Here is a 12,582-nt window from a genome sequence, read left to right as displayed (position 1 = left end):
TTGAGTACTCTCATTTGTTTCATAGAAGCAACTACGCCAGTGATTTTTATTCTTTCTCTTTAAAACAGCATTATAGCTGCGACTGGGGAAAAAAATAGAGAAGCCAACTGTATGTTTTGGTGGTCTTTCTGAACAATAGACTTTAGGGGGTTTTTTGTTGTATTCTGCGGTGTGGATATAATTTAGAAGCGACACCTACCTTTCATTTATACGTTTGTTTCTTTCATATGCCATATTGAGACTTGTGGTACAGTTTTGTGGTCTCCACAGACCTGCACTGCCACTAAAAGCAGCCGTTCACCCTCTTCCCATCTGTGGTCTAGCAGCCTGCCCCCGCGCGATCGCCGCTGGCACTGACGGTTGCAGTTCTCCGTAGTAATTTGGGCTGACGAACAGCAAGTCGTGCTTTGAACTGATTTGGGGGGCTGTGGAAGGAAGGTGGAGCTGTTTCTCATGGTGACAGTATTGCTAATTCTGCTTAGTGACCACTGCACACCAGAACTTGACTTATTTTCCTGCAGAAAACAGGGATCAGACAGAAGACATCATGTTTCTCGGGCTCTGCGCATAGGGTGGTATTCTTTGATGCAGAGGCATAAGTAAATGAGTCTGATGCATTTGTTCGTGGTAGGGAAGAAGCTTACATAGGTACAAGCTCATCTAATGTGGTAGATTTGGAGAGAGAAGGGCAGCCCAGAAAGAAGCACATCTTTGGCAATAAAGTTGAAAATCTGCTTGTTACATTCAGATGATGTGTGTGATACAGAATATGTAAGAGATGTGTAAAATATAAAATACAAGATATTCAATAAGCTATCATGTTTTCTTTCCCAGAAAGGGAAATTGTTCAAATCTGTAGTAAGGTTGGTGGTTATGTGGATAGCTGTATGGAAGCTCTGTCTCAATTGCAGTTGTACTTCCCAGCTTCTGTGCTCATATTTGAAAAGGAATTGTTGTGCTAGCCCCTCAGTAAAGTATAAACGCTCTAAGGTGTGGCAAGGTAATCTCTTAAATTTAATTCCAGTTCTGTTTCTGGGGTACAGCCAGGTACCCGCGTTTCAGTAACTTAGGGGCTCTCTGCATTAGCAAAAGTTGGGAGCAATAGAAGCGGGTCGGTAGGTGGAAGCGTCGGTGCTGTGGTTTCTCACACCGCTGTTCGTGCGGCTTTGGAGCGCTGACTGTGGAGATGGTGACGTTCGGTTTCCTGTGCCAAACGTCTGCACTATGCATGTGGTTCAATGGTTTCTGAATGAAAAAAAAAATATTAGTTACGTCCTGGAAGACCTTGTCTTGCCTGCCTGTGTATTGGTTTGCAACCTTACGTCCCCAGTAAGCAGCGGAGCTTCTGAAGTAGAGCTGTGCTGGTGTCAGCTCGACAGCTCGGAGAAGTGAACCAGTCAGTGGTAACCGCAGGCAGCGAGGGGACTCGCTGCAGCTCTGCACTGCTGCCCCCGAACAGATTGCGTGTGTAGACATCTGCTTCCCGGCTGAGGGGATGCGGCGTTGGTCCCATGGAAGTGCGCTCTGTGCCTGCGTGCAGTTCACCAGGCCAGTGAACTAAAGGATTAAACAGGTCACACGTATGTCAACCAACCACCAAAAAAACCCCCAAACCCTTAAATGCATCAAAGGTGCTCATTTTAATTCTATCGCTTAAAAAAGGTAACAAGTAAAGCTTGATTATCTTTATTCCTTAATTTCTGCTGTGCTTTTACACCTGGTTAGGCAGACCTGTACCGTAACTGTTGTTATGCTGTCGCTTGCATATTAATTCCGAGCATGTTTTACAATCTCATTTTTCTTTCCTGTGGAGAAGGGTTACTGTTTTGTTTCAGGTTTGTTTGGGGAATCTGTTGCAAGAGGGTTGGGTGTATGATACCAAGTCTCTTTCAGTTTACAAGCCTTTATTTCTAGTGCTGTCATGATAGATAGCACACATAATAGCAAAGTTAATTAATGGTTTTAACCTGATTTCAGGATCCTGGACCACCACCACCTTCGCCGTTGATGGGTTTGAAGCCATTGCAGTTACTAGAGATCAAAGCTAGGGGAAGATTTGGATGCGTATGGAAAGCTCAACTACTAAATGAGTATGTTGCCGTCAAAATATTCCCTATTCAGGTGAGCAAAAGTCCTTAGTGTCCTGTGTTGCTTGTAGTATTGTAACGTTAAACCAGTTTTTCTAGTCAATAAGAGGCCTTTATTTTAGGGAATTTTCAATATGTACTGTAAATCTAGATAGTCCAAAGAAATCCTTAAATGCAGGAAATGTTGTGAGCTGAAAAATGCGCAAGCAGAATTTTATTGAACTAAAATAAGTATTTTAATGCAGCAAACATATTACTGAAACATGAACTATATGAAATTTATATGTTTCTAGTCATAAAAATACATATTTGGCGTTAATAGTTTTAAGAAGCTCTCACACCTCTCTCAATCAGTTGAGAAGAATTTGTTAATATTTTTTAAATTAAATTGTACTTGGAAGGAATGTCCTCAAATGCAAACCCATAATGTGATTGTTCTAATTAAATAAGCCTCAATTAAGTGAAATAAAATATTTACTTCCCAGCAAGTACCCTCTGAAAACATGTTTTAGAATAGATTGTACTCATAATTTTAAGATCCACTCTAGTTAAAGAATACAAAGTGATCATACACAACAATTTTAGGATAGATTTTGCATTAATTAAAAACACCCACTGCTACTTGAGGTGAAATGTGCTTGTGTTTTCTGATGATTAACCAAGTGTTGACTTGCTGAATAAATACATCTGCCAGTTCTTACTCTTCTAGGAGAAATGGCATGTATTTATGCTGGTTTCAGCCATCAGCACAACATAAATTAAATCTGAGGCTTTGTTCATTATTTTTAAGAAGGAGAACCTAGTTCTGATTCTTTATGGGGTTCTCGTAGATGAATAAAATATAAAAATTGAACCATGCTCTTAAGACTAAAGCAATTACAATGATTTGCAGTATGTAGACTCCAATACTAATCTACAGCTTTGTGTTTCCATGGTTCATGTCCGTGATAGTTACGCTGTTTTCAACAGCCTGTGTCTGTTTGCAACAAATTTAAGTTTTTCAGACCATTTTCCACTATATATGAATAAGTAATATATGTGAAGAAAGACAGTTTTTCACATTTTTGTATGTTAGGTCAGTAGTTTGTAGCACAAATATTTAGTCTAAACACTTGTCATTTTTAAATAATCAGCCTCATAATGTTAATAGCATACACTATGCTTTCTTTCCTTTAGGTAGTAAATGCTGTCTTGCCAAAAAAAAAAAAGGTTTTAGATTTTGACAGATCATTTACAAATGCACAGTAAACTATAGGAAGAAACTTCTGTCAGGGAAGGTTCCTCTTATTATTATGGTATTAACTTGGTTTCATGTGTTCTTTTGTTTAAAGGACAAACAGTCATGGCAGAACGAATACGAAATTTACAGTTTACCTGGAATGAAGCATGACAATATTTTGCAGTTCATTGGTGCAGAGAAGCGAGGCACTAGCATTGATGTCGATCTCTGGTTAATTACAGCATTTCATGAAAAGGTGTGTTGAGTTCTCGGTGGAGTTTCTTATTTTTTTTTACAATTATGGTAGAGGAAGAACAGCCTTAGATAGCTGTCACAAAGGTGAACTTTAGACAGTTAAGAAATAAAACTTAAAATAGTTTTTGCTTATTCTTAGCTTGTCTCTTTTCATTGGATATGAATTTTTTTACATTTATTTTCAGCCAGCTGAGAAAGAGGTCATCAGTCTTTACTTAATAGAGGAGTTGTCTTAGAAAACAAACAAAAATTTATTCTACTGTTTTGCTTTTCAGAATGTGTATTTTTGAATATCCCCCATCTAAATCTGCCTAAATTAAACAAACTCCATCTTGCAAAGATTGTGGTATTTTATTTTTGTTTTATTTGTGTCTATAAGAATGAAGTAATATTTATCAATTGTATTGTGATTAACCGCAGTAAGAAACACGAAGTTATGTAATTAGGAGTACGCCCACTGTTTTATTTTGTCCACTTAGATTTTTTTTTTTTTTTTTTTAAAAAAAAAAAAATGCATGTAGCTGTCACAGAGGTAAGTACAAAGAGCAAAAACAGCCCCAAACTTAAATTTAGCTCTGGCACAGGCAAAGAGCCATTAGGAAGATGTTACCTGTAGCAGATTTGAGAAAATATAAATCTGTATAATATGGATATGCTAATGCATTAAGGCTAGGTCATAGATCATGTTTCTAGTATTGAACATTACATTCTTCATTCTGGCTTTTTTGTCCCACTTAAGCCACTGCTTTAATCATTTAGAAGACTAAAAGTATCCAACTATTTAAAATTTTTGACAGATCTTCATGATCAAGTAGATAATATCAAACCGATTTGCCTTTCTGAAGGGTTATTGCCATTTTTTGTTTGCTTTTTTGTCCAAGAGCTTTAAAAATCTTGTTATTGTTGGAAAGATGGCATCTGAGATGACTCTGATGGAAAATAGGAATTTTTTATTTTATTTTTAAAGTGTAGCCTCTACACTTTGTCAGTGCTTTTTTCATTTTTGCCTTTTGTGTTGACTTTTCACACAGCAACATATGACACGGTGACACCTCACAAACTGGATAATATGCAAATCCATGAAAATGTGTGTATAGAGTGGGCTGTAGAAGTGAGTTTGAAGTGCTTTATGTTGACTAGATTTTTTCCTTAATCTCTTTATTTATTCAGAGTATGTATTTCACTCTGAAACTGTATTGTGAAACTGGAGTTTACTGTTGCTGGTCTGTAAGAAAAGAAAGACTTGAACTATCAGTTAAAGGTCTTTGAGGATGGACATACACAGTTTAGCAGGATCCTTGAAGGTGAATCTAACCTGCAGTTTCCTGTGCCTGGAAGATTATAAATCACCCTTGCAAATGCAGGGTTGTCTTTATAAAGAACTTAAATATCTGAAGTCTAGTTCCCGTTTCTGACACTGACAGTTAAGCGCAGTTCGTCAGCAAGTGTGCCACTGAACTTGAGTTCATTGAGCTGGTTGAGGTGATGCGTAGATGTGTCTCGGTTCTATTCGTGGACTAGAGATGATGCAAAGGTTCATTTTTTGTTGTTTTAACTAGCAGTTATCGCATATGTATGCGTATAATTTTATGGTCTATCAGAAAACAGAGAAAGGCAGACAGGTATGTCACGTTCTTCAGCGATGGAGGCCATCTAGAAGTTTTCTTTATGAGTAGCTGAGAATGAAATTGATCCTGTAATTGTTTTTCTTTTTTGCTCTGCAGGGTTCGTTAACAGACTTTCTCAAGGCTAATGTGGTCTCTTGGAATGAGCTATGTCACATCGCTCAAACTATGGCTCGAGGCTTGGCTTATCTTCATGAGGATATACCAGGGCTAAAAGATGGACATAAACCTGCCATCTCACATAGGTATAGTATATGTAAAATATTTTCAGGTGATTGTTAATATTTAACTTTGAGTTAAAGGACATGAAATGGGGATAGATAGGAAGTATTCAAATAATTACTCTGTGATATCTTCCTTCCAGAATTATCAAGAGCATCATAAGACAAACCTGCTCAGCTTAAGCAAAGACAAATCTGCTCAGGCTAAGCAAAAATCTAGCTGATGGTTTATAGAACTTGGTGTAGTGATTGTGGTTAATATCATAAAATCTTTTTTTTAATACAGTTAATTATTTAAGTACCCTCTGCAGTATATGAAATAATTGGCTTTATAGCTATTTGAAACAACTTAAAGGCTTATGTATATAACTTTTAAGTAATACTGAATGCCTTCAGACAGAAACGTTTACTGTAAGTGGTGCTATGCCCATCGTTGAGTGTAGTTGCTGGGTTTTTTTCAGTGAGGTAGGTATAGAAGGCTATTAATAGAAGATTCATTTTTCAGAGTGTTTTCTTTCCTATTATTTAAACAAACAAAATGTAGCTGTAATTAAAGTATGCAGTAACTACATTTTTATTCTATTTTTGTATCATACATGCTTAAAAAATCTGTATGTATTTTAAAACTAAGGATAAAGTGATAGTTCCAATTGCGGTCTCCTATATTTCCATAAGAATAAAGGTGTGCAGGTGTACTCCTAGGTTTTATTATTACGCTTTTGTTGTTTAAATGGACTGCTTTATAATTTTCTTGCCTTTCATATTATGATGTTCTTTGTTTTATTATATTACTTTTTCCTTAGAACTTTATATGGTATTTCATGTCCTAGACTGCTAATTTTTTTTTTCCTTAACTTGAAAGGGACATCAAAAGCAAGAATGTGCTGCTGAAAAATAATCTTACAGCTTGTATTGCTGATTTTGGTCTAGCTTTAAAGTTTGAGGCTGGAAAGTCTGCAGGGGATACACATGGACAGGTAAATGCCTGTATATTTACATAAACGATACAACTGTTAACTGCATGTGAGTGGAAATCGATAGTTTAGGCATTCTTCATGCACAGGATACTATATCATCAACCCTATTTTTGGTGACCTTTCATGAAGATGGCAATTTGCGCTGTCTTCTCACAGGCTAAAAATTCAACAGTTCTTTAGATAATGACAGATCACAGCCTTCCCCCCCCTCCCCCCTTATTTTCATTCGTACTAGAGGGTTTGGACAAGAAAGAGTGGTCTTTCTGTATTTTATTAATTGTTCTGAGATGCTGCTCGGAAATTGAGAAATGATATTGGCAGCCAGTTTCTAACTTTCTGACCCGGCAACAGTCACTTTCCTGAAATGACAACAGTACTAATCAAGCACTTGTCGCACAGCAGGGAACTCTTTTAGTACCATGTACTTTTAAAATAACAAGCTTGAGCTTAGAGCATTACACTTTCTGGAAAACTAAATATATTTAATTTTAGGCAGAACTTCACGGTTTATGGTTGAGGGACAAAAATAAAATCCTTACAATAAGATTATGAAACCTCAGTAACACTGCTGAAGAGAAACATAGCTATTGCTGTGAAGGTTTAAATAGTGGAGCAGGTCTTGCTCAGCCATCGTGTAAGTTCCCATTTATTCAGGTGACAAAATTTCATAATTGACTGTGGTCAAAACGAAGGGGTATCCCCAAAGTTTTCATTTAATGGCCAGTTTTGTACAAGTGATTTCATGGAACTTTCTCAGTATAAAGTGTACTTTGGGTAGCTAGTTTTCCTTTGGTATTTTTATTACTGCTCCTGTCATGGGAAGAAACATAAGCAACTTTCACATCCTTGCGTGAAACTGCAATAATTATTTTGACATGAAAAAATAAGAATAGTGGCCTTCCTGTAATCCGGAAGAAAATAGGGAATGGCAGTGACAAACATGTTGAAGTGTTATGTAAATGCGTTGTTTTAAAATACATTCAGGTTTTCCTGCTTCAAAAGTATTCTTTATAGGGCCCAGTCTATATGAATGTTCCCAATTCCTCTTACCTACTAGTGGATATAAGAATACAAGAAACTTCCCAAGACTTAGTCCTAAGCAAGGATAGCCATGGCTATTCTTAATCTTTGACAAAAAATAGTGCTGGTCTACGGTATTAATGTAATCGGCACCAGCCAGAGTGGTGACTGCGGTCATGCTGATTCTCAGTGTACAAACTCTTCTGCTTTCCTGTCTCTCAAGGTTGGTACACGACGGTATATGGCTCCCGAGGTACTAGAAGGTGCTATAAACTTCCAAAGGGATGCGTTCTTGAGAATAGATATGTATGCCATGGGATTAGTCCTCTGGGAATTGGCATCACGCTGTACTGCCTCAGATGGTAAGCAACGTATCTGATCTATGGAAATATTTAATGTAATTTGTGAGAGGGGTATTTAAAGCAAGAAATCCGAAGGTAGATTGTATGCATGTAATAAAATTTAACAAAGGTGGTAGTCTTGCAGAGAAACAAATGAAACACCAACATTGCGTAGTCACTTTATAATTTAGTCTCTTCAGTGTTTGGCATCCACCAAGCCAGGAAATGTGAAATTATGACTCTCCCCTTAATTGGTTTAGTGGTGGACTTGGTAGTGTCAGGTTAATGGTTGGACTGGATGATCTTAAAGGTCCTTCCCAACGTAAATGATTCTAGGATTCTGTCCCAGGGAAAAGTTTTCTGATACATGGATACCTGTTGCATTTCTTCTCCTGGTCATGGTAAGGAAGAGAGATAATTACCGTGGAACTCCTAACCTAGCATGTTTGATTTCTTCCGAGTTCAGCCCGACAGTTTTAGTGCCAGTCAGTGGATCTGAAAGGTATTGCTGCTTTTCATAAACAAAAGCTCCGATCAGATTAACCTTGTACAAGAACATCCCCCCAGCACCCGCTGAGAAATTGATGTCTCCTGCTGTACACCTTAGCATCTGGACGGTGACCTGCCTCTTAGCGCTGCCTCTGGAAGATGCGCGTGGACACTTATTAGTGTCAGAGATCTGTTCCCGAGGTAGTGAGGCTAAAGACATGAAGAATTTTCCCAGGTCAGCGTTATGTTTTATTACAAAGCTGACTGCTGCAGTCAGTAATTTCCTAGCTGTTTGTAAGCCTGTGCGGGATGCCACCTTGGCCCTTCCTGCACCACGGGGAACTGCTCTTGGGTGCACCAGGAGGTCGGTTGTCTGCAGTGAGACGCAGAAAAGTCGCTGTTTCTGGTTTAGCCACAGGTGCAGGGTGAGACTGTGCCACGGGAGCTCAGCGCTTCCCTACCCTCTCTGTATTCTCACTAATGTGACATTAGTTCAGCTCATACAGATGTCAGAACTTTGGGGGAATGTCTAATTAATTGTTGATAGCTTAGAGACTGAAAATACAGTAACGTCTGGGAAGTCTGCAGCTGATAGTTGTTAGCTGTGGGTCCATCACGGTTTCCTGAAAGCAAACCATTGGATCCAGTTTTTAAGCTATCAAGGAAAGATAGCAGATACCCCATTTCAAGTATGAATACTGTTGTTAAATTTTGTAAATAGAGATCTTTTTTGGGTGTCCAGAATAAATCAGGATTAATCACGAACAAGACAAAAGACGAGGCTCAAAAAATGTTTGGGAGAAAGTTGCACTTTCAGCGCAGTCTTTAAAGCCGCTACATGCAGCTAAGCAAATGTGACGGTTTCCCTTGGGCTTGCGACGCCGTTTGTCATAACGCTGTCCCGTGAGAGCCTGGTGCGGCTGACAGCCGCATAAAAAGCCAGGATGAACTGGAGATCTCAGCAGATCCGCGCGTGGCCGTGCAGTGCTCTTCTGCTCCAAGCGCTGCTTTTCTGCTTCAAACATTCCTCGTGGAGCAGAAGCCGCCGGGGAGATCTTACCCTTTTAAAAATGTTAAGCTGTTTACTAACAGGATCGACATGATCTTGCACAAGTCTCCGAGGCAGCCCCGCGTTCTGTAGTGATTTTTTCATGCCTTGGCGTCCTGTAAAACATACCTAAATCTCGCTAGAAGTGTGCCGCAGGGGTCTCTGCCGGCTGTGGTCCTTATTCCAGAAGGTAAGGGAGACGTGAGCGAGGCAAAGCCGCCTTCTGGAATCACAGCTTTGGGTGGCTCCACGGTCACGGCTGCTGTTTTTCTTGCTGCAAATACATGGTTGGGTCTCTTTAGGTTTTTGGTTTTGTGGTTTTTTGTTTTGGGTTTTTTGGTTGGTTTTTTTTTTTTTTGGCAGAAGGTGTCTGGTCCCTTTCATTAAGTTCATTTCTTCTGTGGTCCCCTTCCTCCTTTTTTCAGACTTTTGATCTGAGAACTCAAAATATGTATTACAATACCATATACCACATAGGTATATAATCTATAGCTCTCTAATCTATATTTGAGCATACCAAGCTTGTCCCTCCGATTCTGTTATGGACAAATATTACGCTTAGCCTTCTGTCGTGGCTCAGCCCCAGGCAGCAGCTCGGCACCACGCAGCCGCTTGCTGCCCCTGCCCCGGTGGGATGGGGGAGAGAATCGGAGGAGTGAGAGTGAGAAACACTCCTGGGCTGAGATAAGAACAGTTTAATCATTGAAATAAAGTAAAATAATAATAATAACAATATAATAGTAATATCCAAAGCAAGTGATGCCCAATGCAATTGCTCCCCACCCGCCGACCGATGCCCAGCCAGTTCCCGAGCAGCGATCGCTGCCCCCCGGCCAACCCCCCCAGTTTCTATACTGCCCATGACGCCGTATGGTATGGAATGGCCCTTGGGGCAGTTGGGGTCAACTCTCCTGGCTGTGCCCCCTCCCAGCTTCTTGTGCCCCTGGCAGAGCATGGGAAGCTGAAAAAGTCCTTGACTGGCATAAGCAGTACTGAGCAACAACTAAAAACATCAGCGTGTGATCAGCATTCTTCTCCTACTAAATCCAAACCACAGCACTGTGCCTGCTACTGGGAAGAAAATTAACTCTATCCCAGCCGAAACCAGGACACCTTCCATGTACGTACTTTCATCCTGGGCTGTATGGATTGGAAGAGGAAACGCATTGCGCTCACAGAGGACGCAGCAGTTGCAGTTGCAGGCTTGGGTTTTGGCGGCGTATGTGGTACTGCAAACGTTCAGAAGTGGCTGCTGGACGCCTGCTCGGTAACGGGGTACCGAGCGAGCCAGGACACTGGAACGGAGGAGGAGGATTTCTCTCAGCACAGCTGTGTTTGTTGGAGGCGGCGGGGGAGAAGCTGTGGATCCGAGAGCCTCCCTCTGCCCTTGCGTTTCGAAGCTTTCAGCTGGAAGGGAGCTGGGCCGGGAGCTGGGCTTGGCTGCCCTGCGCAGGAGAGCAAAGCCTCGTTGCCCCGACAGTGCCACGGCTGCTTAACGAGCGCCTTGGTCACCGCTGGCTGCTGACCTCTCACGGGATGAGCTGTGCGTGGCGACAGAAAGCAAAATGCTCCGTAAGATGCAGATTACGGACTGCATGTCTAAGATGCCAGTCTTGGGGTTTTCCCCCCTTTTTTAAACCCAAATTGGTGGTTTAACTTTTTTTTTTCTTTTCATCAATAGGCCCAGTAGATGAGTACATGTTGCCATTCGAAGAAGAAATTGGCCAGCATCCCTCCCTTGAAGACATGCAAGAAGTCGTAGTTCATAAAAAGAAGAGACCTATTCTAAGAGAGTGTTGGCAAAAACATTCTGTAAGTAGTTACGCAACCAAGTTCTTCACAAGTTTCATCATGATTTGAATTTCAAGTTTTGTTAATCCGGTGTTGTGTTCATAATAATGTCCTTTGGGAAGAATTTAAGTTTAGTAATCCTAGTAAGAATTAAATGGACTGTAAATCTTACAATACTCTATCTCAGGTTAAGTGATATGGAAGTGAGTGATTTGCTCACTTTTTTGGCCAAAGAAGAGATTCTCGAGTGTTACTTCTGAATGCACGTGTTAAAAATATTTTTCAGAGTCTTGATTTACTACAGGAATGCTGTGTTCTTACTTTCAGTTTGTAGGGTAAGCAGTGTTGTATGAGAAATTTCTGGGATCGGTTAGGGAGGAATTGGGTGCTTTCCCGATCTGGTTTATGGCTAGAGACTTGCAGTAACGCCGCTACTTATTCCTAGCGCTGGTTTTGTGTTTTGGTTTGGGTTTTTTTTCCAAAAACTGGGTTGTTAGAAACAATAGATGACACTGTCTGCAAGAAAAATGAGCGTATGGTACCATCTGCTCCTTGCAATTAGCGCATCGCTGTATTAGCTCAGCGCTGCTTTGGAGAAAAGTGAGCTGCTGTCGGCTGCAAATCCCCTTTCGTACCGTTTGTTTTTTTCACTGGCCTTTCGTTTGCTCGCTGAAGAACTTAACCTCTTGGCGTGGTTTAGCCCCAGCCAGCAACTAAGCACCACACAGCCGCTTGCTCACTCCCCCTACCCCGATGGGATGGGGGAGAGAATCAGAGGAGTAAGAGTGAGAAACACTCCTGGGTTGAGATAAGAACAGTTTAATCATTGAAATAAAGTAAAATAGTAATGCTAATAGTAACAGTATAATAATGATAATAATAATAATGATACACGAAGCAAGTGATGCCCAATGCAATTGCTCACCACCCGCCGACCGATACCCAGCCAGTTCCCAGCAGCGATCGCTGCTCCCTGGCCACCCCCCCCCCAGTTTCTATACTGCCCATGACGCCGTATGGTATGGAATGGCCCTTGGGGCAGTTTGGATCAACTATTCTGGCTGTGCCCCCTCCCAGTTTCTTGTGCGCCTGGCAGAGCATGGGAAGCTGAAAAAGTCCTTGACTGGCATAAGCAGTACTCAGCAACAACTAAAAACATCAGCGTGTTATCAGCATTCTTCTCATCCTAAATCCAAACCACAGCACTGTGCCTGCTGCTAGGAAGAAAATTAACTCTATCCCAGCCGAAACCAGGACACCTCTTTTAGCATGAAATCTTTCAAAATACCACGATGACTTTACCAGCAGACTACGATGCCGTGCGGTGGAAAGGGTTTGCTCGCCGCTGCGCGTCCTGTTGAAATGGCGCAAAACAAACAAGACGTAAGGGCCCGTGTGCCGCACTGGGTTTCAAAACAAATACGGCACGGCTTCCTGGTTGACAGGAGGGTTAGGATTTGGCAGGCGTACCTGAAACTGCACTTTGTTGCCTTTGTAAAACTTGCTGCT

General features: G+C 40.9%; 1 protein-coding gene across 1 annotated transcript in view; it reads left to right on the top strand.

Moving 5' to 3' along the window:
• Positions 1-12,582, top strand: part of ACVR2A (activin A receptor type 2A) — a 68,699-nt gene that overhangs the window by 55,152 nt on the left and 965 nt on the right. The window contains exons 5-10 of the mRNA XM_075711601.1: positions 1,978-2,121; positions 3,419-3,562; positions 5,286-5,431; positions 6,270-6,384; positions 7,628-7,766; positions 10,964-11,094. Of these exons, the coding sequence (XP_075567716.1) occupies positions 1,978-2,121; positions 3,419-3,562; positions 5,286-5,431; positions 6,270-6,384; positions 7,628-7,766; positions 10,964-11,094 (819 nt within the window). The remainder of the gene's footprint in view (positions 1-1,977; positions 2,122-3,418; positions 3,563-5,285; positions 5,432-6,269; positions 6,385-7,627; positions 7,767-10,963; positions 11,095-12,582) is intronic.

The sequence above is a fragment of the Pelecanus crispus genome, chromosome 5, assembly GCF_030463565.1.
Source record: "Pelecanus crispus isolate bPelCri1 chromosome 5, bPelCri1.pri, whole genome shotgun sequence".
Lineage (NCBI taxonomy): Eukaryota > Metazoa > Chordata > Aves > Pelecaniformes > Pelecanidae > Pelecanus > Pelecanus crispus.
This window is presented reverse-complemented; position numbering and strand designations above follow the sequence as displayed.